The 25062-nt window shown below is 35.7% G+C and overlaps 1 protein-coding gene and 1 long non-coding RNA gene across 3 annotated transcripts in view; one reads left to right on the top strand and one right to left on the bottom strand.

Annotated features, from left to right (window-relative positions):
• The window catches only part of PPFIA2 (PTPRF interacting protein alpha 2), a 389252-nt gene that overhangs the window by 29392 nt on the left and 334798 nt on the right, over positions 1–25062 (bottom strand). For both annotated transcript variants that reach the window (XM_006189282.3, XM_032493818.1), the window contains exon 22: positions 2101–2182. In XM_006189282.3, coding sequence (XP_006189344.1) covers positions 2101–2182 — 82 coding nt within the window. The remainder of the gene's footprint in view (positions 1–2100; positions 2183–25062) is intronic.
• On the top strand, positions 1653–11765 carry LOC116667794. The gene is made up of 3 exons (XR_004324874.1): positions 1653–1966; positions 6685–6759; positions 11458–11765. It is a non-coding gene; the product is annotated as an uncharacterized LOC116667794 (long non-coding RNA).

Raw genomic sequence — 25062 nt, 5'->3', positions numbered from 1 at the left:
AAAAACTATAAATCGGCAGTATTCGATGTCAAGGGCTCTGGACCAAGGATCAAAAGGCCTGGGCTGTCTTTCCTTCCCAGTCATTGGTGAGTTTTACAAGTCCTCTAAACCTCAGCCTTACTTTCCTCGTTTGTAAACTGAAGGGATTCAGCTTTTTTATTTCTATGATAATTGTGTTAAGCCGCTCCCAAGCCAGTTCCCGATGATCTCACTTCCTGATAACCTGTCCTGCATAATCCTCTTCCTTTGAGTTTGGGCTGGACCCAGTGACTAATTTTAATGAAAAGACTATGATAAAAGTGATGAGTGTCACTTTCCAGATTATGTTACAAAACAAGACTGCAGCTTCATTCCTGCCAGTCCTCTCCCCCCATGTCTTCTCCGAGCTCTTGCTCCGGGGGAAGCCAGCTGCCACGTTGTGAGCAGTACTGTGAGATGCCCACGTGGACAGGAACAGATGTGTCTGGCCAGCAGCTCCAAGGAACTGAGTCAGCCTGGAGTTGGATGTTCCCTAGGCCAAGCCTTGAGATGACTGCCACCCCAGCTGACACTGTGCCTGCAGCCTCGGGGGAGACTTCGGACAGAGGTGGTAGCTAAGCCATGTCCAGATCCTGACTCACAGAAGCCATGAGGAAAATAAAAGCTAAGTTTGGGGATAGTTATTTATTATCATGTAACAAATTAACAGATTTTTTTTTAATTTAAAAAATTCTGCCATATTAAAAAGTTGTTTGCTTCTGAAGAGGAAACAAACAAAAGGCCAAATCTTTCAGTCAAGGTGGCCTGGGCAGTGACTGAGATAAGAAAGAGGAGGGAGGGTACCCAGGTACCATGTATGACTGAAGAGTTGACAGGATCCCCCACAGGTGAGGCACAAGGAATTGACCTTGTCATAACAGATGTGATTAGATATGAGAGAACATGGAACCTAATTTATAGTTTATAAACTCAAATTGTTTAAAACAACCAAACACCAAAATATACCTTCACCGCACCCTAGTGATTGTTGCCTTCTCTATGCTAAGAAATTTGCGTTTCCACACAGGTTAACATTACCCAAATGCTCGCCGATACATTGTTACCAAAGTCATCCTTGATTAGACTTTTTAAAAGTTTTTGATGTGGATAGATGGTGTGTGAAGCATCAGAATTATTCCTACACATCACTCTTAATGGGCTGTGCCCTCAAGAAGATGCTAAAGGAGGTGAAAGTTAAGAGCTCTCATTCACTGCATCAGCCAGCTCATTCATCTTGTTTATTCCATTTTATAATTTGAGTCACTTTAGGGAGCACATTAGGAGCAATTTCTGTGTGCTCAGGATAGTTTTAATTAGTACAAACTTCACTACCTGTCATTTCCTAGTCCCTGAACCCCAGTAAATCTTTTTTTTTTTTAATATAAAGAATGTGTTCATCACTTGCCAGAATAGTAGCTAACTGTCATTTCCTTCACTGTCCCAGTCTGCTCCTGCTGCTCAGGTATTCATTTTTCCAGACCCTTGTGTTGTGTAGGAAACGCTGAACGTAGTTCTTGTTTTATTAAAACATTCGGGTTAGACACAGAGGGAACAAGGAGATGTCTTCTCCTGGATTACTCCAATTGTCTAAACCTAGCTGGCCCCTAGGCTCTAGAGAATTAGGTTCAGGGATTACACTGCAGGCAAAGAAGTGGCTCTCTTGGAATCAGTTTGGCAGTGATATCTTGGATAACATGTTAAATACGGAGATGGCTCTTCTCTGTTAACCTGCTGGTGAGGAAGGACTCTAGACTGATGTACTGCGACAGATGTTTTCTTGCAATGACAGAACTGTCACTCAAAAATTGTTTCTTCTGACTTACTCTAGACATGAAGAAGATGGAATTTACCAAAATTTCTTTATATCCCACTGCCTGCTTCCTTCTACCACAATCACAAGAGAGCATCTGAGTAAAATTGCCACAATGCCCATGGGTCCCAAGTTAAAGTAAGTATTCCCTTTATAAGCTATTCCAGACTATTGGAAAACTAGGACATCAGGAACCTGTCTCTACTTGTCTCTAAAAACACTATCAAATTAGCAGGGATTGGTTTAAGAGCCTTTTGGTTTAATTATCTTACCTCTAGCCATGCGACTACAGTGGGACCATCCCACTGGGCAAAAGGTAATCCCTTCCTCCGAGCTTCTTCTAGAAGTTCATGCCTGAAGTACACAGCAAAGATTATGAGTCAGCTACAATGGGAAAAGATGGCAGTGATTATTTTTAATGACAGTATTTAAAAAAAGCCCATAATCCTTCGTAAGCTTTTCATGAATTAATACAGAATAACAGAATTCCTTCTCCTTTGAATAATACATGCAAATCATCCACTGATTTTATTAGAAATGAAATAGTGACATCTAAAAATAATTTTCTCCAACACGTATTCACTAAAATTCAAACATTAAATGTTAATGGACTAAGAAGCTGAATTTTATTATCAGCAAACAGCCCTTAAACAAGAAAATGGCCCACATATGCATATTCAAGCATGCCCTATGGGGTCTGCCTTGCCTGCTTCCCCTTATTATTTCAATAGTAGATAAAGTGCCTGTATACAGAGGCAGAAGATAAAGCTGGTCCTTTTAGCCCCATTCAAGTGATGTGCTTGATTTTCGCATGCTCTCTGGGTCTAGGGGCTATCGTAGGAGTCCATGTTTTGTCTCGACTACATTACTTCTCATTTGAAGAAAACTCCAAGGCAAGTTGACTTCCATCACTACAAAGCAATGTAAGGTGTAAAATTCAGCAGTACACTTAATCTCATTTATAATCACTACTGGTTTTAATGAAACCAAAACATCTCAATGGCAACCAATGGTTGTTTCTGAAAACAAGAAGATGTAAAGAGCCTTGACACATGCATCTTTAATCATTGTCCCTACTGCTGATCCTGACATCCATTTACAAAACCAGTATCAGATCACTCGTTACTGAACAGCAAGATTGTGTTTTCTTTGAATCTCAAATTGATAATATACCTGGCCAAGATTATATTGGAAAATATATTCCCTGTACTTTAGATGCATAGATTTTATAGATCTTACACACACACATTATATATGTATATAATGTATACATATAAATATACATAAAATTGTTTTATTTTGAACATGTGCCTGTCTTGCTTAGGAATCCATCATTAATATTATATATGAACTCCAGATGAAGCATTTGATTACTTCCTACTACTAATTGATTAATTGATTATTGTGGTGAGCTGTAATATGTTAAAAATACATAATAAAAATGCCTTTTAATCCAAAAGCTTTCTCTTTCCGTGTTGGCAATGGTTGTTACCAAAAATGCAATGTGAAAAAGAAACAAGGAGGCAAAACAAAAATTAAAGTTTTCCAGTAGCTGAGAGGCACATAAAGCAACTCCTCTTTCATTTGATGGGATAGCAAAGAAGCATGTGTAACCTGTTCAGCACCTGGGCAAGGGAACAGGAACACTGGTGCCCTGAATCCCAGGTGAAAACTAGAGGGGCTCCCTCACCTGGCTTGCTCTACCCCCACCCATTTGCTCAGGCTTCCCAATGACATTCCTTCACTGAAAACCAGATTTGAATAGCCTAGTCTCTCCATGACAGATAAAGTGACAGAAATGGGTTTAAGGGTTAAACAACCAACCATCAGGTACTTATTGAACAAGCACTTATTTTGAGCTGAGACCTGTGGAAATACAGACATGCACCCAGTTTTCCAGGAGCTCCCTGGTTAGACAGAAAAAGCAAACACATAAAACTGTCTAAGAACATAGAACAACGCACAAATAGAAGCTAAAACTCAGTGATGCACATTCTGAGTGTGAGGATTTTGGAGAAGGGGTTAGTAGCAAGGGAAATGATCAGTGAAGGCTTTGTAGCAACAACTGGCCATGAAGGGTGGGTGGGAAGGAGGCAGGGACTACGTCCCAAGCAGGATAAGCAGTTAGGGTGGAAGGTCAGAGGCAGGACTGAACACAGAAGACCTGCAGGAAAATTTAAAGTAGGCCTCCACAGAGCCGAAGAGCATTACTGAGAGTTGTAACATTATAACCATCAGGCAAAGGAGCACTTCCAGTATGTGACGGGTGAGTGGCATTAAAGAGGAAGAAACAAGTATACATTTACAATTGGTTTTTGGTACGTTTAGCAAAAAAAAAAAAAGCCAGGCAATAGGCAAAAAACACCTAGGAAGAACACAACATTTTCACAAAAGATAAACATGAGTTGTACGTAAGCCATTTTTAAAAGCTAGAACATTTTAATTGTGAAAATTCTGACCAGTTCCCTAATAAAAAATGCACCACACAAGCTGGAGAGATCCTGTGAAAATTTAAGTCAGAAAATGTGACTTCTCTGCTCACTTCCAGTTACTCCCTGTCTCACTGAGAGCAAAAGCCAAAGTAGCTGTTCCGATCTACCCTACCTTCTTCATCTCTCTGATCCAAATCCCATCTCAAAGAAATAGTGACCTGAACTATTTAGGCAATCATAAATAAAAAACTGACTTGGCACCAACAGGCATTTGGGATACACTGGTGTCTCCTGTTTGTCCAGTGCATGTGTGGAGATGTATGCATTCTCTCTGTATCCCAGAGTCCACCTTTTCAAAGGTTAAGTGACAGTTCTTCCAGAGTGATGTCATGGTCACTTTCCCCAGGACAAATCTGAGTCTAAAATTACTGTCTTTCTATTTAGGCCTGAAGAAATACTTTTGTCTTTCTTTTTTTCCCAGAAAATCTAATATTTAACCATCCTTTGCCCCCAGATCACTCATATATTACTACACGGGCACCTACACTATACATTACAGGTACTGACTTCTGTTTTAAGTTTTAGACCAGATTCTTAGAGGACATCAGTAGCACTTTCTTCTAGGGGAAGTTTCAGGCACAGAATTGTATCTGCGTGGAAACTCACACACACACGCACACACACACACACACACACACACAGAGAGATACAAGAAAAGTACTAATTATAAGGGAAGGTCACTTTTAATCAGAAAAGCCTCTGAGTCATTGAGGATTTTTACGAAACACATTCTCATCCACAGTAAAGAATGCCATTAAGATTCTCCCAAAGTCCTCAGACTCGCTCAGTAAGGGTGTCAGTGAGCTACTGTAAACGGGACGTGACACATGACGAAGGCCCAAGGCGTGGGGAACACCCCGGTGTGTGAGTGGCTTGCACGTTCATGCAGAAACGTGCAGAGGGAAGCTTGCACTTGCTGTGCCTGATCTGAAGACAGGAACAAGGCGCAGGCACCCTAGTTACGCCTGGACCCAAGGATTTCTAGGTCAAGGATCAAGAGTGTCTAAGAAAGGTAAATAAATCAAGAACATTTGCCAGGGTTGTGGTTTCTAAGTCCTAACCCAATTAATGTAAGCAAGTATGACTTTGCTTAAACGAGCCAATCCAAATGGAAATCCTCCTTTTTAGGTTTTATGACTTTAACTGTTTCAGCTTTGACCTCGTTGGTGGGGAATGCTTATGTTTCTAAGCTACGTTTCTTTGACACTAAATAAAGTCCACATGCCTTCCTGCCTTGTTGTTCCACTCACTTTATCTTGATTTTCAAGACACAACAAAAATACTTCCTCTCTGAAGCCATCCCACCCTGGACCTAGAGGCAATATTTACGACTTATTTTTCTAGGCTCCTTTGTACTAAGCAATTTGCCCAGAATATCTTTAACATTTTACTGAGTTAGAGCTTTGATCAATTTTATTTTTTGTTTGGAAGACAAAAACCCGACACATAGTAGGTCTCTAAAAATCCAATGACTGAATGCCTAACCTAGCCTCAGGGCATACAAAGTCCCTGTTCTCAGGCCCTTAGAGTTTGGAAGAACAACTTGTAAATAATAAATTCAATAAGATGTTAAACTCTGAGAACTGAAATTTGTTAGTTACTCAAAAATTCATAGAATGTGAGGGCAGTAAAGTCTTCTTTTCCAAATTTTTCCCAGTGTGGATGATTCACTGCTGTCAGTGAAATGAGACTTCATTCTCAGACCACTTCACCTAAGATGCTATTTTGAGACTGCCAATTTGTGATATGACTGTCTAAATACCATGCAGTATCATCACCCCTGTCACTCAGGGTGGCCACTTCAGTCACCTTCCATTTAATGCCTGTCAGTTTCCCATTCTTACTTTCTGTTTCATCTTCTTTTACTTTCTGCTTTCACTGCCACTGTTCTTTTTTCTCTCAGCGTTTTAATTGGCCCCACTCTCCAGGCTTCTTACCCTTCCAATACACTGCCATGAAAAAATCTGCTGTCAAAGCAGTGCAGGTAATACAGTGGGCTCCGAAGTCAGAACGCTTGGGCTGGATTCCTGGTGCCCTCCCTTCTTAGATCTGCATCCACAGACAAGTCACTTTACCTTGTTGTGCCTCAGTTTCCTCATCTGTAAAATGCAGCTGATAGCAGAACCTACTTCAGAGGGTTGGTATGAGAATTGGCTAAGAAAATATATGTAATGTGATTACAGAAGTGACTTGTACAAAGGAAAAAGTCAATAAATGTGAGCTATTTATCATCACACTGTCCTCTTAAAACCCTTTGATTGTTCCTGAAATGCCTGAAGAATAATCCTCAACCTAGATTACAAAGCCTAAAATTGGTTTAGTCTCGATTTTCCGTTCTAATCATCTTCCCTTCCTTCTAACCAGAACTGAGAACTGACATTGGCAAATCATTTGCAACATGAGTAATTCCATCTTTGCAAGTACCATTTTCCAGAGCTGGTAAGTGCTTTCTCTTCTTCTTTGACTATCAAAATCTTACTGCTTGCCTAAATCATAACACTTCCTTTTATTTTGTGATCATCCTAGTCCACAATGCCTTTTTTAATCTGGAAACTCATAGTGTCAGCATCACTCTTAAAGACTGGTGACGGACACCACACGCATAAGCTTCATCTCCCACCCAAGATCCTAAATTACTGGAGATGAGAATTCTTCCACTGCATTATACATTTTTCTTTGCATGATCTAGCCAAGAATACCTTTTGAAAGACTGCTATTTTGCAATGCACGAAACTCTCAGGGTTGACAACCATCTAGGATCCCTGATCAAAAGGCAATTTTTAAGTATTCTATGTTTTTGTTAAGATCCAATTACTTATTGAATCTTAAAAAGGAGTTAGAATTTTGCTTAGCAGTTACACAGATTGGCTGCAGAAAGAGATAAAAGTGCCCTCTCTAACATTAAATATGACATTTTGTAAATTGATCAAATACTATCAAAGCTTTTGTTCAAACTCTCACTTGTAGACATGGCAATGAACTCCCAGTTTGTCTTTCCTTTGGTACTCCCTCCCTCCTATCCTTGTTCCAACTTTCAGAAAGACCTTTCTAAGCACAAATCCTTTTGTAAGAGATGCCTCTTAGAAACGCCCCACTTGCCCTGAAAATAAAAGTCAAACATCTTCGCATAATTAAAAAGACCCTTGGTGATCTGGCCCCTGGCTATCTCCCAGCTTATTCTGTTCTATCAATACTGAAATACTTGCCGTTTTCTAAATACCTCATTCTATCTTACCCTCCATGACTTTGTAGATGCGTTTTTATTCTGCCTGGAACATCCGTCTTTGCATCATAATTGTGGCAAACACACTCATCTTTCAGACACAGTTTTTGCTTTATCCTTCCTGTTGAGATTCCAAGATCTTTCCCAGACAGAATTAATTTTCAGTTCTATACAAATATTATAACTTGTACATACTCTGGTTATTGCACTTACTATACTTCCCATTTAAAATTTAAAACTGTATTTAAATGTAATTAAATAAACTGCATTACAGTTGAATACAGTGAGGACTACCACAGAGCTTTATCTAATGTGCTCTCTTCTTCATCTGAACCACTTCATATTCTTCTGAGATATAATACATGGTTTGAAAGATCAAAGTTTCTATATGTAGGCAAATTAAGTTTGGACCCAAGATAATAATAGCTGACATGCACTTATCACTTACTATGTGTGAAGCACTATCCTAAGTGATTTATATCTATAATTCATTTAATCTTCACAACAATCCAATAAGACACACACTGATACACATTTGTAGATGAGGACACTGAAGAAAAGACTACTTGGAGCATAGAGTCAGTGAGCGCAGAGTCAGAACTTGAGCGCCAACAACCAGCCTGGTCAGTCAGCTCGCTTAACCCCCATGCTATCCTTTAGCTAACTAACCTCTCTGAAGTTTCCATAAAGTAAAAGAAGGATCATAGCAACACCTCTTTGTTAGAATTAAATGCAATGACAGTCTCCCACCTTTATTTCTCTTCTTGTTGTTCATTTATCTTTTAGAGATGGCATACATTTATTTGACCTCATGCTAATATAGATAGTTTTATCTTCTCACTATCACACATTTCAGCCCCCAAAACTATAAGAGGAAAAAGGAGCTATGATTTTCTTTTCTTGCTGTTCCCTATTGAAAACAGGTTCTGCGTCTTGGCAAGAGGAAGGTTAGCTCCATTTATACAGGCAGGATGAAAAAGCTGAATTTGTTGTAATCTGTTTCAGTTCAATTGATTTTGTGTTATTGTGATACAAAGGAATTCTCTGGTTGGAAAAATTATCTTTAGGGCTCATTTGTGTGCTGTGGCACACAACAAATACTTCCTTACTGATACGGCCAGAACAAATAAATACATGGCTCCATTAGAACCAAGAATGAAACATAAGTCAAAATAACTTAACAAATGAATCTACTTCTTAACACAGTAGCACAGAGAATAAATCTTCCCTCTATAATACTAACAGTAAATTTACACAGACCTCACATTATTATTAATTATAAAATGTATCTTGTTCCAATAAACTTCAACAGTCAGGAGGGCAAACAGAATATGATCTCCTCAAATTTGAACCAGACAATGGGCTATAATTCCATCATGCAATCTATATCTATTGGTTAATTCTATGAAAAACAAAATTACGTATTTCAGAAACTGTTTGAAATTCTGGTGAGCAAATGTGAACAAAATATGGTGCCATCTCAATTTTTTTAACATCTGTAAGCTGAAAATGTTATGTCTTAATTAACATAATTATTCTAAAGAGAAATGCATTACAAATTCCAATCAGCTGTTCCAGACATTGATTACCTAAATATACATATTTAGCACCACAAAATGAAGAGTTTTAAATCCGACATTAGCAAGGTTGACTTGATTTCAAAAGCACAGCGTACTGTGATTTGTCTGTGTGAAGTGCACATGTGTGTGTATCTGTGTATCCTGTTATGACACAGTTTTCACATGCCATGCATATAAAAGTCCACTGCACATTTAAGTAGTATTTCATTTAGATTCTCAATTTAAGTAGCATTTCATTTAGATTCTCAGAACACATGCTAGGTTGCTTGGAACTGAAATTATTTGATTACATAAAACCGAAGTTCATTCATATTGAAACCTTTTTACTGCCAGCTACTTGAAATGGAGGGCCTAGTCTCAGGAAATAAATTTAATTTATTTGTGAATTTGAGTTGGGATTTACATAATTTCATTCGTGACTTTATTTTGAATATAATCACTTTCAATACCATTAAAAAAGGTGTAAACACACAGAACCACACACAAATGTAATGGAACAATACAGTAACTCGTGCTGTTGTTGAAAACTAGAGGGGCTTGTATTACTTTCCAGTAAACAATTTCACTTTTGCAAGACCCTGTGGAATGTTGTTCCCGGTCCCTTCCTGATAGTAAATTGGGGACTTACTGAAGGAACACTGGTAATTTTTTTTGTTTGTTTAGTTGGATGCCTTTTAGACTAGATTGCTTTAGTAATTCACTTAGTTTTGAGCCCTTTGTAACTCAGATTTGAAGTTTATAGTTTCCATGCTTCTTAGGTTATTCCATAATCTTGTGAGTATTAGGAAGTTGACAGTAATATTAGAAAGTGTACACTATACAAGTCAGCCACTCAAAGATATGCAGCAAATGCGTGGGAAAGTTGGGGCTTAAAATATCATCTTCTGATTCACAATTCAACTTTCTTTCCCACATCTTTACTATGTTTGTACTACCTTCTCCTGACATTTTAATCTCCTAAGCTTTCTTTTAGCAATTGCATGAAGGAAATGATTTTGAGGTCTTAAAATGTTTAAATTTCAGGAGCACATGTGATAAGACAAGAAATTGAATTTTAGAATTAAGGTAATTATATCAATTTCTTAAAGTCTACAAACATTGATGTATTATGCATTTACTATTTTTCAATATTTCATTCAAAAGGGGATGGAGGAATGAAGTTTGTTCCTTGGGATTATCTTCCTCCTGAAACTTAAATATCATTAGAAAATAGAAGGCCAAAATTGCATGATAACATGAAAATAGTGTTTTAAAAATTCAATGTTAGAATATTGATTATTTTTTAAAAGTAGGAGCTTACAACTTGCATTTGGCCAGCATAGTTGAATAGTACCCTAACCACAGCTTGCCTTGCATTTTCAAGAACATGTACTAGGACTTTCCCTAATATCATAAGTTATCCCAAGTCAAGTTAGTACTGCATTGTTAAATAAGTTGGTAGTAGTAACTAGAACTTAAAATTAGAGTAGAAAAATATAACAAATATAAACCATACTAATGAACAAAGCACATGACCTTGGTACATACAATATCCATACAGCCAATCAGTGACACTCTCCATAGCTTCCTGAATAATTTGCATCTCATTGGAGCCATTTCCTTTACCCCCTCAAAATGTTTTGTTTTAAGGGTAAAAGCAACACCTATCCCCATCTAAAGTGTTTTACAACTAACCATGTTACCAATGCAAATGTTTACACCACGGTAGTATTCCATAATATTAAGCTCAATTTGTTTTACTTTGAAGCCCAGCTGGTTTTGGAAATAAATAACATATTCTAAGTTGAGTTCAAAAAGTAGGATTTGAAATTTGAAGCAGTAATTTGAGTAACATATATTTTTTTAAACTCTACAAATTAACTGGTAGTGTAGGAAACAATGGAAAGTAGACCCAAAACCAGAGGGTCCAACCAAAACCAAGGATGACTTTGGAATCTAAGCGTAGAAGTTCTGCTATGAAAGACCCAGCATTTAACCCTCTTCATCTAAGCGCAGTCCTAGTAGCTGACAAATAAATTTGTCTCATGAATATAATGCTGGTGGAGAACCACAAAGCACCAGGAAATATCCAGGTAGACTGTCAGGCAGCACCGTCAGAAGTACTCAAGTGACTGCAACGATTAGGCGTCACTAAATGTCACACTAACCCCTAGAGAGGGACTTGAGCACTAGGGGAAATGACATCTGGATTGTCTTTTGACATATGTCTAATAGAACCAAAGAAATTGAAGTGCCTGAAAGGCCAACTTGATTAATTTGAATGTGAACATTTCTCTGAACCAATGATTCCTTTTATGCTAAGAAAATGAATACACTTCACAATTTTCATTTTAGGTCAGAGGCAGTGCAGCTTGTGTTACAACTGAAAAGAGAAATACTAAAGATAAAAGAAAAAAGAAGATGGTGCTGAAAACAGACATATTCAGCAGCCATTGTGATTCAACTTACCCTGATGTGCTTTTCATGAGATGGAGAAGGACGGATGGAAAAGAAAAGCACACAAATGTTAATGGATACATTTCAATCCAAAGAAAGTCATGGAATAAAACAAGAGCATCATTTCAGATGTGCGGAAGCTCAGATACGAGAAAGACATGGTGTTTTGTTTTGTTTTGTTTTCACCATGACATACATACTCACTGTGTCCAAAAGCATAATCAGGCTGAAAGCAGTTTTAATAGTTGACCAGTAAGTCTGTCTCTTGAAAATGAGCCACTCTGAAACATGCATGACCACATTTTCCCAGCCTCTAGTAAACCCAGGGAAGAAGTCAGGCACCTTGTTAAAGAATATTCTTTATTTAAGGCCACTCTTGGGTTATTTCACAAATCGGAGCAGCAGTAACTTACTAAATGGTGCTCAGATTCTCATACAGATTTGTAAGTTTGCTGTTAGAGCTCAAGACAAATACAGCAGACTACTTGAAAGGAGCAGCTGGAAGAAAGCACTGGTTTGAGGGTCAGAATATCTGGGTTCTTGTTCCCATACACGATTTAGTCAAAGTCACTAGCAGGTTCTGATGTTCAATTTCCTCATCTTAATTTGACACAAGAAGAAATGTGTGCATTCCAGTCCCATAATTTTATTATTCTAACAAGTGCTATAACAATAATAATTATTATAAATAATTGTGTGCCAGTAATCAGAAAATATAAAAAATTCTATCACTCTTCTCCCTTTGCCATACTAATTCTTTCTCCTCTATTTGAACTGGCAAAATAAATGTTGAGCTTGTGCCAACTGAGTGTCTTTTAATGGAAACATTTATTTATTTGGACAGATGTTTATAAATGTTGCTCTGAGGGAGAAAATGAACTAGATTGGTTTACTAATGTTAGCAGAAACATCACAAAAAATTGATCTAAATGTAATGTTTGGAGTAGCCCACTTGTTCCCTGGATAGAGGAGAGGCGCTGGGAAAATATGGAATTTAAATAATTCAACCAAAAGCCATGAAAATATTATTTTAAGTTTTCTACACTAGCATAGTGGACTAATTCTTAGAAAAATAAAACTCTTACTACAGCTCATAAAATACATTCGATATAACAAAACTATGAAGCAGAGATTCCTATCTAAGCAATTAGTCAAGTTAGAGAATTTCCTTTTTTATTGCACAATTATTGTAAAGAAAAGCTGGACGTGCGACAGAACACCCTGCACGTGCCTCCGCTAAACGCATTCATTCAGAGAAACTGTGCATTTCTTTATGAAATGACATGTTGCAGAAATGCATGTCCTTTGACCTTAGCTGCAGAATAGCCGTGCCAAGCTGTTTAAATTTTTCACATAAACAAAAACATAATTGTCCATACAAATTGGCATCACAATGTCCTAAGAAATTTAAGGCGTATTTCTTACATCACACATGCAACAGAAAAAAAAAAAATTAAGACCCAAAAAGATAAATTCTAGGTGGCTAAAATGGTTTTCCTATCAACATAACTGTGAACTCTTTGATGTCTAAAAAAAGGGCAGTTTCTGAGCTCTTCATGAAAACTGCCAGAAGTAGTTGAGACCAGTTATTACTATGGACAAAATTATCTTCCCCAGCCTACCAGCTAACTAGGAATTGCTCTTCAATAAAACAAGTTGATTAAAACTGCACACAGTGGAAGATTAATATTAGTCACATATTTATCATTTTCTAAAACAGGAAACTTGTACATATAAAAATACCTTAAATATAAAACCTAAAAGAAATTATGAAAATAAACAGGAAACACAAATACAAAGATACCACTCAAAAAGTATTGCTTAAATTTCTAATATATTTATTCTCAAGGTGTATACATTATCTGACTTCTCATAATTTTTATGAACTTTTGTCTCCTCCATAGTCAATTAGTTTAAGAACAATACTGAGCAGCTATCTCACTTAGCCCACTTAGAATATTAAGTATTTCAGCTCACAACTTTCAAAAAAATATGTTCTGCAAAGGACAAAAAGCCATAGTTGTAAATGACGCTAAGAGATTTTGTGATAATATATTATAAATCCATATCAGAGGTAATATATATTTGCAGAATTTTTTTTTGGTCTGGATACAGTGTTTAATTTGTCCTATAAAAACTGATACTCTTTTCCGCATGCAGTTATTTACAGTAACATGTAACCTCATTCTTTTTCTTTCTACTTCAGATTGTCTAGGTGATAATAATAGCAAGAAAGATTCTGTCAAGAATTAATGTTTTTTGCAGGGAGGGTATAGCTCAAATGGTAGAGCAAATGCTTAGCATGCATAATGTCTTGTGTTCAGTCCCCACTACCTCCTCTAAGAATAAATAAATACTAACTAAGCCTAATTACCTCCCCCCACCAAAAAATAAATTAATTAAATAAATACACTTAAAAAAATTAATGTTCTTTAAAGATCACTTTAACAATAGGCAAATAACAATTTTCATTGATCTAGAAAAAACAGGTTTTAAGTTACCTTCTAATGAATAAGATCAAAACCAATTATTGGTACAGTATCTTTCTTGGGGACATCAGCATACATCCAGACACAACAAGAGGACATCACATCAACTAACATCTGTCTTATAGTCCAAAACAGGATTCTTACATGTTTTAGTTGCCTCACTTTAATCTTCTAGATCTCCTCCTAAAAGAATAGGCCTTCTCCTGTTTATAACTAGTCAACTTCGAATGTAAAGCTTCATTTTAGAAATAATTTACTAAAGGAACTTTGTATGTGGAATATGGTTGCCTCTTGCTTCTTAAGGTTCAAGTTGGTGACTTAGCAATTTTTAAGATCAATCAACACCAGATGGAGGAGTGAACAGGTAGTAACTGAAGTGGAAAAGTGAGATGAAGAAAGGATTCCTTTAATGGGTGATACCTGACAATATTTAAAGGCTGATGGCCACAACACAGAAAAGAGCAGAATTTGACAGTGTAAGTTCTAGTGGGAAATTGGCAAAACATGGCTGAGAAAATGGGGAGGTATGGTCTAAAGAAGAGACTAAACTAGTTTTCTGTAATAAGGCAGGATGGGGGCAAGTGTTAGTGTGAATTTGGCAGCAAGTAATTCAGAGGACACAGATGGTGTTATTCTCTCCCTCTAAGGTGGAATGTGAACACATCTGCAGAAGATGCAGGGTGAGGACAGTGGAGGTCTTCGACAAAAGTTGCAGAGAGCAGAAAGAAGATTGGTGAGAGAAAAATATTGTTATTACTTGTTGGCAGTGTCGAATTCCCAAATGAAGGTGGTCCAGATTCCCCTGTGTTAATTTTCCCCAGCAGCACAGAGGTGCCCATGCAGACACGGAGAAAGAAAATTCACTGGTGACTGTGGTTATGACATGGATGTGACCAAGTGAAAGAGAAGTGATAGGATGTAGGAATGGTTAAGTGTGGTGAAATTCTGGATGTAGAATCCAAGCTAAGTACAGAGAAAGAAGAGGACAGAATGGGGCTGATGCACTGGGAAAGGACAGAAGTTTAAAAAAAGATGAGAGGAGAAGAAGTTGATCAAGCAAGTTGAAAGAAGGAGACTATGGTTAGGAAGGACTGATATGATTGAATTAGTAATTTCCTAATAAGAATGATTTGGGGGGTGATGACAAGATTCTGAATATAACGTGAAAAGTGTCTGACTAGGAGTAGAGAATAACACTGGAAGTGATAAAGCCATGAACTTAAGTTGTGAATGGTTGATCTATGTGGAGCACCCAGGGTGATGGCAGAAATTGCTTTGTATATAATGACAGATGATGGGATACAGATAAAAAATAAATAGCCAAGCATATTTCTAGTGATCCTTATAAATGAAAGAAAATGGTTAAGGAGTTTTAAATACAGTTCATCATCACACTTCTTCAGAAACACTTTTTCCTTTTTTAAGTTCATGTTGACTTCAAATAGCTTAAGTTTTGGAGACTCTTTAAAAGAGGTTAAGAAATCTTTAATTCTTCCAAGACTTTTGTTATTCATTTGCCTAGCCAATGTATCCCAGTCAAGTCCAAAATTAAAATCTTAATTATGCAGAATCTGAAATAAAGCCATTTAATTGTATGTTTGTATATATATGAGCATAAGATATAACATACATGCACATATTACTTACTTTTGAATGAAAAGTCTTTTGGTATGGAACTACTTTTTAAATAAAACCCTAGCAATAGGATATAGATAATTACTGCCCTTCTTAGAAATGTGGAAACAAGGGAGAGACGCTTGCTTCCTGAAAGGCTAATTTTAAATACTCTGGGGGAAAAAAGCACATCTTCAAAGACCTTAAAAAAAACACTGTACAGAGCTAATATAAGATCTGACATTTGTGGAAATAAATATGGAGAACACTTTCCATATTAAGATGTCAGTCAGTATTATATTTAAATGTACCTTAATTAGTGACTTTCTTCTTCTAATAAAGGGACTTAATTATCCTTGTTATTAGGCAGTGACTTTGAACATTTTACTGGGATGAGTAACATTAGACTAATTCAAAGCACACATTTAAATTTCTTACATAGCTTATGTATTAGTGATCATTACTAATCTTATATCAAACTTTGTGATATTATGTATGGCTAATTATATCAGAAAAAAAGCAACTTATAAAGCAACTACACCACTTTGAAATTACCTCCCTTCCCATTCTTAAAAAAGGTGTTTGATTTGAATACATTTGTTGCTCATTTTGAAGGATGGGATGGGGTTGGATAAGAAACTAATTATTATCAATGGAAAAAAATTATGGTACTCTTTTCAAAGTATAAAGGTGAGAGATTCTTTGTTGCCTCTCTATGTAGACATTTAAAATTAGGTAGGGTACCACAGGTCCAGCCGAAAGACTGGGCTACATGCTCTCTATATTGTGACTTTACCCTCATATCCTAAGCAATTCAGAGAAAATGGGGCTCAGGAGGTCAGCACTTTTATGTACCACGGTGCCTAGAAAGCTGTTTCTTCATGTGTGGAAGGAAATAGCAGTTTCTACCTCAAATGCTTTTTGAAAATTAAGAGAGAAAGTACATGCCAAATGTGTAGAAAAGTGCCTAGCATACTGTAATTACTCAATGTAATTATTAAATATTTATTACATATAAAGTAGATCATTATTATCGTTACTACACAAAGGATGAGGAGGAAAATGGAACAGGAGCTTTGCACACACAGAGATAGTAGTCATAAACAAGAAACAGATATTAAGTACGGTAAGAACATAATGTGCAAGATGAGAAGTAGAGAGAGAAAGCTGGTGAGATACAGAGGGACCAGATAATGTAGGGACTTACGGGCTATCTAAAAGCATTTGACATTTATCCTAGTGATGCTAGGAAATGATTGAGGGATTTTAGGCAAGTTTAGAAATATGATTCAGATAGATCTCTTTAGTTGAAGTGTGAAGAATGGATTAGAAGAAGGCAAGACTGGAAGAACCAAGATTGTTTTAGCATGATGGCCTCAGAAAGAAAAGAAGAATATCAACACGTTTGAGAGATTTTAAAGAAATAGTACCTTGAGTGAAAGCATACAGAGGTGATGGTGATAGTGGATGAAGGTGTACAGAGGAAGAGTAAGGACAAGCAGAACGACGGGCAAAGATGAAGCCCAGATGTCTGGTTTGGTCATCTGAGTGGGAGTCACTGTCCTAGTTCCTGTTCAATATTCTTAAGTTTTCCTCTTCACCTGAGAGTTATTTTTCTACCTAGCTTCCACTCTTGTATTCAGTTTTTTAGAACATAAGTTTTGAGTACCTACACTATGCCAGGCATCTCAAATGTTTACAAGAGCAGAGGTTCTCTGAGTCCAGTTCTCTGAATTACGTAGAGAATCATAGAATCGCAGGGCAGGGACAATTTAAAGGGCATGCAATCCAATCTCTCAGCTGAAATTTGAATCCCTCACATAATAATCTTGCACATACACACGTTTGGCAGATATATAGTGGATATAATCATGAGGAACAACTGTCTTTCAAGAAGGTCAATTCTTCTCAGATCTGTGATTGTTAACATTTCTCACTTAGATGCAGCTCAAATTTATCTGTAACAACCTCTCACTTTTGGTCCAAGATCTCACACAGCCTTAAAGAACACAGCTGTTTCCTCTAAGCAGCTTTTGGATCTTGTGGTCCACACTCCACACATTCCTAATTACTTCTAGTGCTCCTTGAAGGCATGGTTTGGTATCATCTTGCTATATTGGGCATGTTCTTCTGATTATATATGGATACATCTTCCAGAAATTAACACAATATCCAGCCATGATCTGGTCAGTGCATAGCATTTTGGCCTTATCAATTGCCTCTTGGATATTGAAATCGTTAACTTCTTTATCAGGCATTGCTAATTTGCCTTTTTTTTTTTTTTGCAGAAACATTTTTTTTTCTTAGGAGCTGCAGTTAAATGATACATATCCCCCTATATACAAGTAATCAATATGTATGGTCATGAAATTGGAGGCAGATTTATATAAATGACCCTGCTAAACTTCGTCTTGTTAGATTTGCATCTCTCTGTAAAGGTTTTCCTTAAATAATTTTTAATTTAAAAATTAATTATGTCTTCTAGCTTCATGCTTTCACAAATCTGATATTCTCATTTAAATCAATTATCAAAGAGCTGAGTCCACCACCTTCCATTTCACTCAGGCATCATCAATTCTACTTGTTCAGCCCCTCTGATTGCAATGGTTCCATCAGTTATATTTCCATGTTGTTCGTCTCATTCCAAACTTATGTTCATTTAGAAAGTAAATGAAATACCATGCTAAACTCAATATATGGTACTTCTACAGCAGTTTTCCTCATCTACATGTGTAGAAAATGTTTGAAAAGTTCACGGGCACAGCTTATTCTTAAGGATATCCATTTACTCTTGGTGGTCAATAATGTCCCTTTTTATTGTTCAGAAATAATCTAATAAGTGTTTTACATTTATTTTTAGAACTAAGAGTGAGATGACCAGTCTTCAGCTTGGAGAACATCCTTTAAATAAGAACATTAGGTGGCACTTTTCTCATTCTGTTCAAAGCCAGTGACTTAGAGAAATGATCATGGCAACTGAAATACTTAACTGCAATAATTTGTTTTTCGTGACACTCTAAAATCTCTTTGAAGAATGGAACTGTAAAATTCAAGTATCAGTAGTTTCCAACACAGTTCTTGGGACATAATAGGTACTAAGTGAATGAGTCAAAAGTTATCATTACCATGTTCCATTAATCCAGGATTTACATTAATCAAGACAAACAGTATGGATTTGTTTAGAAAAGGAGGTCATTCTTCCAGTACATGTAACTATCTTGAGTTTTCACTTCCTGCTGTTAATCCTTATTTTATTCTTTTCATTTTTCATGGGCAGAAAATATGGACACTATACAGGGCTTCTGGTTCTACTTACTCTCTAATCTATTGACATTGTACTGTAGGCTCAAAACAGCAGCCCTGTTCCTTCCATGTTCTTTTCCTTCCTCCAAATATATATATATAGATATATAAACAGCACTTTTGTTTTCCTTAGATTCATTTTTCCTAACAAATTTAAATGGATTTGGGCCTTTAGCCTCTGGATATTATTATTTTTTAGGTTCAGGGAATTCTTAGAATTGTTCACAGCTGGAGTTTGGCAGGGCTGTCCATGATCAGAAAGCAAGGCAAGGCAAGCTCCAGCTCAGTGCAGGCAGAGAAGATAATCTCCTGGGTTTCCAAGTAGAAAATTGGGGCACCTTTTCCCAGATAAACATTGAGAGCACTGGATTTAGGTTCTGAAATATTCTACTTTATTAGATCTTTTTGAACTGGTTGCCCAGGAGTGTTCCCCTGTAATCACGTCTATACTAAGTGAACTCTTGACTACAACTAATTGATCCAAGTACAGATATCTCTGCCACATTAGGCCAATCAGATTCTTTCACCTAGGAATTCAAAAATGTGAAATAGAAAAGATGAGTTGTTGACAACACTCTAGGGAAAGACTTCACCATCTGTTAAAGGTGAAATTCTGCAGTTGTCCTGGCTCTGTTGCTTCTGCAGGCTCTGAGACACTAATATCCCACCGGTGAATTCCTCTTTTTGCTTCATCCAGCAAAATATAGTTCCTATAACATGTTTACAAAATATATTTTGTGGAGGAAGCAAAGACATTTCTCTTCCATATATATGATACTACTTACAAGGGAAAATCTATTCAAACCTTCTCACACATGTCTTCTAAATTAACCTCTGGAATACAACTTATAAGTATAACTTGGCACATAGGCACTTAATAAATATTTATTAAATGAAAGACTGTTGTGTAATCTGTGATACTTTTAATTATGAATATTTCCAGTGACATTTATTTTGCTTGGAGATATGCAAACTCTGAAACTTCCAAATGCCAAAGATTATAAGTGTCGAGTTTCAAAACACATTAAAGTTTATGCATTGAAGAAGCCCCTTAGGATTGCAATGGAAATAAATTAACTAAATCTATAGAGCTTCACTTTTATGCCTTTGAAGTTCTAACATAAAGATCCATCGGTAGTGATTAGCTGTGACTGTTATGCTCCAAGGATAAAACTGCTTCTCTGGAGGATGCTGCTGACGGCTAAGATGGAATGTTAATTTCACTTTAATGATGTTGAAAAATTGATTTCAAATATGAAATCCATATTCACTTAGCAGTGATATCCATTCAAGAGAACATAGCAAATCTAACATATATTATAACTAAAGATTGAAAATGATAAATTAATATGTTAATATTCTTATAGTATCTTTCAATTTAGTCTTAAGATACAGAAGATTTCAACATACATATATGTTTTAATAAAAAATTATACAGTGTTAAAAATGCAGGAGGAAAACATTAGTAGATAAAAATTGATATAAATATTTCAGAATTTATATTTCTGGAGCTAAGTAACTGTTCACTGGGTATTCTGTCAATTTTAATGCATTCACTGCCTATCAAGGACTATCATGAGAGTTAAACAGGTGTATTACTAGTGAAAGACAACTTCATCTTTAATCCCATAAGTCTCAGTAAAAGTAAGCTTCTTAGAATCAAAGTTAAGTCGAGACATAAAAATGTTTTAGGTCAATACTTGTAAGACAGTCCAGTCTAACAAGTCTTTAGACTGAAAGTATAAAGTAGAAAAATGAAATATATTCAAAAATGAATACAAATGTACTTTTGATATTTCTGAATCCCAAAGATAAAGGGAAAACTCTTAAGCTTTCTGAGAGAGAAAGGAAAAAGAAATTCTGTATGTCACACACAAAAGAGTGAGAATCAATTGAAATTAGACATAACTGGAAGCCAGAAGAGTAGTACCTTCAAAATTTTGAGGAAAAATTATTTTAAAACAGTAGTTTTACAATTGTCAAGTAATTTTAGGTGTAAAATATATTTACAGATCTCTAAGAATTTGGAAAGTTTGTCATAAACCTTATCAATACATTTTTAGAGATGGTGATATGGGAAATTGGAAATTAAATGTATTCCAGGAGGAAGAAAAAACCATTAGAAATCTGAAGAGATATTAATACAAGTACATTCATCGTTGATACTTCCAAAGCTCTTCTTTAGGCAAAGATGCTGATGACATAAAGTTTCATTTCCTTCCTTGTGAGTTCATAGTTCTTGATTCTAGAGTAACATATTTATGGAATCATAATAGTGTAGGCTCTATTTTTAAGGAGAAGTGAGTCTTACACTTGTACATCTTGGAAACCTGTGAATATCCTGCTCTTTCTGTGTCAGGTAACTTTATCTAACTTGGGGGTTCAGTTTCAGGAACACCCTTTTCCATATACTTAAATCACTGTCCCAACAGCAGTTTCAGTAATAAAACATTTTGATCTCTTATTGTCTGATTCCTTTGTCCATCTTCATATAAATTCTAAACTTTGACAAAGAACAGAATTTCTATTTATTGGGTCCTAAAATACCCACATTTAGATTGTAAGTGAGGTTTGGGGAGTTAGGGAGTTAAAGAACATTCAGAAATTGAGGTTTTTTTGGTCATCCAGACCAGGTACAATTTTGACATTACAATAGCTTTTATTATGATGTATAGTTATTTTTTGGGGTTGTGTAGTTGACTTTAATTGACCACCCTGAGCAAAGCTTTAAGGTTTAGCTTTAGGTTTTAGCCTAAAACATTTGATGGAGAGCTAAGAAAGAGAAATAAGTTCTTGAAGATCAGGATGACAGGTTTATAAAATAGAAGAGGTGAAGTTCTAAGGTTTAGTCTTAGAAATGGGAAAGATGTTCAGTTTGTCTTAAATCAGAAAAGGTGCCTGCCGCCCAATGAAATCAAACAACGGATGCTGGAAAAGATCTCAGATAGCAGTGACACATTGAGGAAACTGTGGAGAATCATAATGTTAATAAGGAGACACATATTGAGAAAAAGTGACTCAAATCCTCAAAGATTTGGCAAACTATACCCCAAGGCTACAGAAAAATTGGTCAAATTTTAAACGGGAAGGCCAGGCAAATTAATGTGAAGTATTCAAAGAATTGCAAGATGCGTTTCAGTTTGACATAATTACTGTAGGTATTAACTGTATTCTACATAAGTCTGCTGAAGAAATTTATGGAGTTGAAGCTTTAAAAAAATGACAGCAAAGATAAGAGGTGGTAAAAACGAACCTGGCAGAACAACAGTGGATTGACTTTAGGCCTTAAGGTTAGATGTTGTTCTGATGGAAGAATAGCACCTGCCTGATGATATACAACTCAGAAAGATAATACTCAACTCAAGAAGTTTTAGAACAGTGAGTGCTTTAGCAGATTCAGCATTGTTGATTTCCTATTTCTCATCATAGGACAATAGCTAGAAATGTAAGAAAAACAAATGTCTGCACCAGAAAGCAAAGTAAAAGTAGAACAAAGCAGGAACACACATCTAGTAAGATATTCTAATCTATGCATGTTTAATTTTGCTGGATGGTAAGTTTACCCCAAATTAGACCTTTGTTTGGGACTGCCAGCTTTGCAAATTTCTGAACTTTGCAAGGATCTGGAATGTCTTGAATGCTGCTCTCTGAAACTATTTCCCCCATATGGCTTTTAAAAATGTGTCATAAGTAACTTATTTAAAGAAGATTTCTCCCAATTAAATTTAAAATCACAGATTGTCAATTGTAGACACCTGATATCCTAGTAAAGTTAAAAATAAGATTTTTCTTCAGCTCTGCTATTCCCACAGAGACTAATGAATCACTAGTATGAACTCTGGGATCATGATTATAGGTCTAAATACTATGTCCTGTACACATCATTTGTCTTGGCCAGTGGGTAGAATGTAGAAAAGCAACTGGTAGGAAACCACAGTCATTGCAACTACGCATGTACAACCTATAGTGTTCACCATTTTGAAATAGTTTGCTCCATTTTTTGTGTTTTTTTTTTCAATAAAATGTACTTAAATTTTTTTCCATCTAGAAGGTAGACAATTAAACATGAAATTTGAAAACAGAAAAGAGTATGATTCCTAAAGAAAATTGGAATCGTTTAAATAAAATTTTAAATACTTAAAAAAATTTGAGAACACATGGTTAATGCTGAGTCATAATTAATAATAGGTTTGATAGAAGTAAAATTTGAAACTATGTCATTTAAAAATAATTTATCTTGCTTACCTTATAAAACCCAATACATGAAGACACTCCACTCTTTGGTAACCCAGAAGCCAAGGCATGGTGCCACAGAACTTCTGAATAAATGTGAGCACTCATCTGTGTATCTTACAAATAAAGGCTCATACATATGCTTATGGGGCTCTTGCTATGAGATAGTCAGAGAAATACTTCTGACCTTTCATTAATTAACAATGCCTTGCATTGCTGGATCCATTTTAACCCAATACTATTATTCTACAGGAAATAGTTGGGCTAAGAAATGTTAGCCTTTGTTGTATTATAGATTGTGCTTAATATTCTTCTAAATAGTCAAATATTCTCCTTACTACATTTAAAAATTATATTTTGCCAAAACATATTGCAAAACAAAACAATAAAGTCAAGCATAGTAAGACCTTCAAACTAAATCAAACTAAATCCAGAACTAAAATTACTTTCTGACTATAAGGATACTTAGGATTTAAGAAATAATTCCATAAAATTAATATCAAGAGGGTCAATCCAATGGTGTGTAAAGTTAACAATTACAAACTTCAATTCTAAATATACGATTTTGTTAAATCATTGTATAATTGGAGTTTTTAACTTTTGTAGCTGTTAAAAAGGACATTTAACTTGGTCCCACAAACAATAAAAGAACTATGTGAGTTATTGCCTCAATATCAGCTTATATGCAATATGAAAACTGTCCAGGTTGCTATTATTTGTAAATATTTCATTGTGAGAAATATGAGAATTAACTTTTAAGGGAAATAAACCAAGTCCATTAGCCAGGCTGGGTTTGATTATTCTTATCCCTTTAGATGTAAAGTTATCTTAAACAAATTGAAATTCCTTTAGACTTCAAATAAATTTTAGAGTCTATCAAAGGAGAAGATTTCTTTCTCAATACGTAACCATAAAATATAACGTTCATTGATAGGAACAGACAGATTGTGGTAACATTTAAATATATTTTCGAGTTATCAGTAACTTAAGAGGAAATATTTATTAGTATGGAATTTGACTGGGCATGTAATTGTATTCCAGAAATAATGCTTTCAAGGTCATTTCTTCTTTCTGCACAGTATTTCTACCAAATTTGGATATTCGTCTAATTTTAGTAAGTAGAAAATTAATGAAACAATCAGAGTAGTGAACTCTTCCACAACTTCCACAACTTCATTATTAGAAAACATCTGCAAAGCAATTGGGAAGGCAAAATATGAAGTAAATTAATAGCCTAACACAACCACGTGCACGTGTCTGTTACAATGATGACTAGAGCAATGATCACTGTTTCATAGGAAAGAAGGTAAATGTGAAAACTGTAAACACAATGTAATAAATATTTGAGAGGAAGGAAAAGGAGTAACCAGCCAATAGATTCTAGAATAAAGAGAAATTTTTCGGCTTTTAAAGAACATTGTCTAAAGGTTCTATTTCATCATTGAAAATGTTACTATGCATTTAAAAAGTATGTTATTTATGGACCCACTTGCTTTCTAACAGCTGCTAAGACTCCAAGATTGCCAATTTTGCAAGTCATTTAAATGTTCCATATTATATGTGAATGAAAAATACACTGTTTCCTGACAGATGCAAAACAATCTGCTGTGAGCCTAAAATAAGTTTTTATTCAATCAGTCAGAGAAATGTTCCCCTTTTAAATACTCCATTTTAAGAGGAGGTCCTTTAACTATCATGAGAAGAAGCACAAAGTTGGATGGTATATTCTCTTACTTTATCATATCAATTCAGTACTGAAGTTAACATCAAATGGAATATTATATTATTTGTAAGGCTACATTTAAATATTTTAAATACATTTGAGTTTTGAAATAAATGCTTTGATCTTTTAGGAAAAACTGTT

Source organism: Camelus ferus, chromosome 12, assembly GCF_009834535.1.
Source record: "Camelus ferus isolate YT-003-E chromosome 12, BCGSAC_Cfer_1.0, whole genome shotgun sequence".
NCBI classification, from domain to species: Eukaryota; Metazoa; Chordata; class Mammalia; order Artiodactyla; family Camelidae; genus Camelus; species Camelus ferus.
Note: the sequence above shows the minus strand (reverse complement) of the source record. Positions and strands in the feature narration are given on the sequence as shown.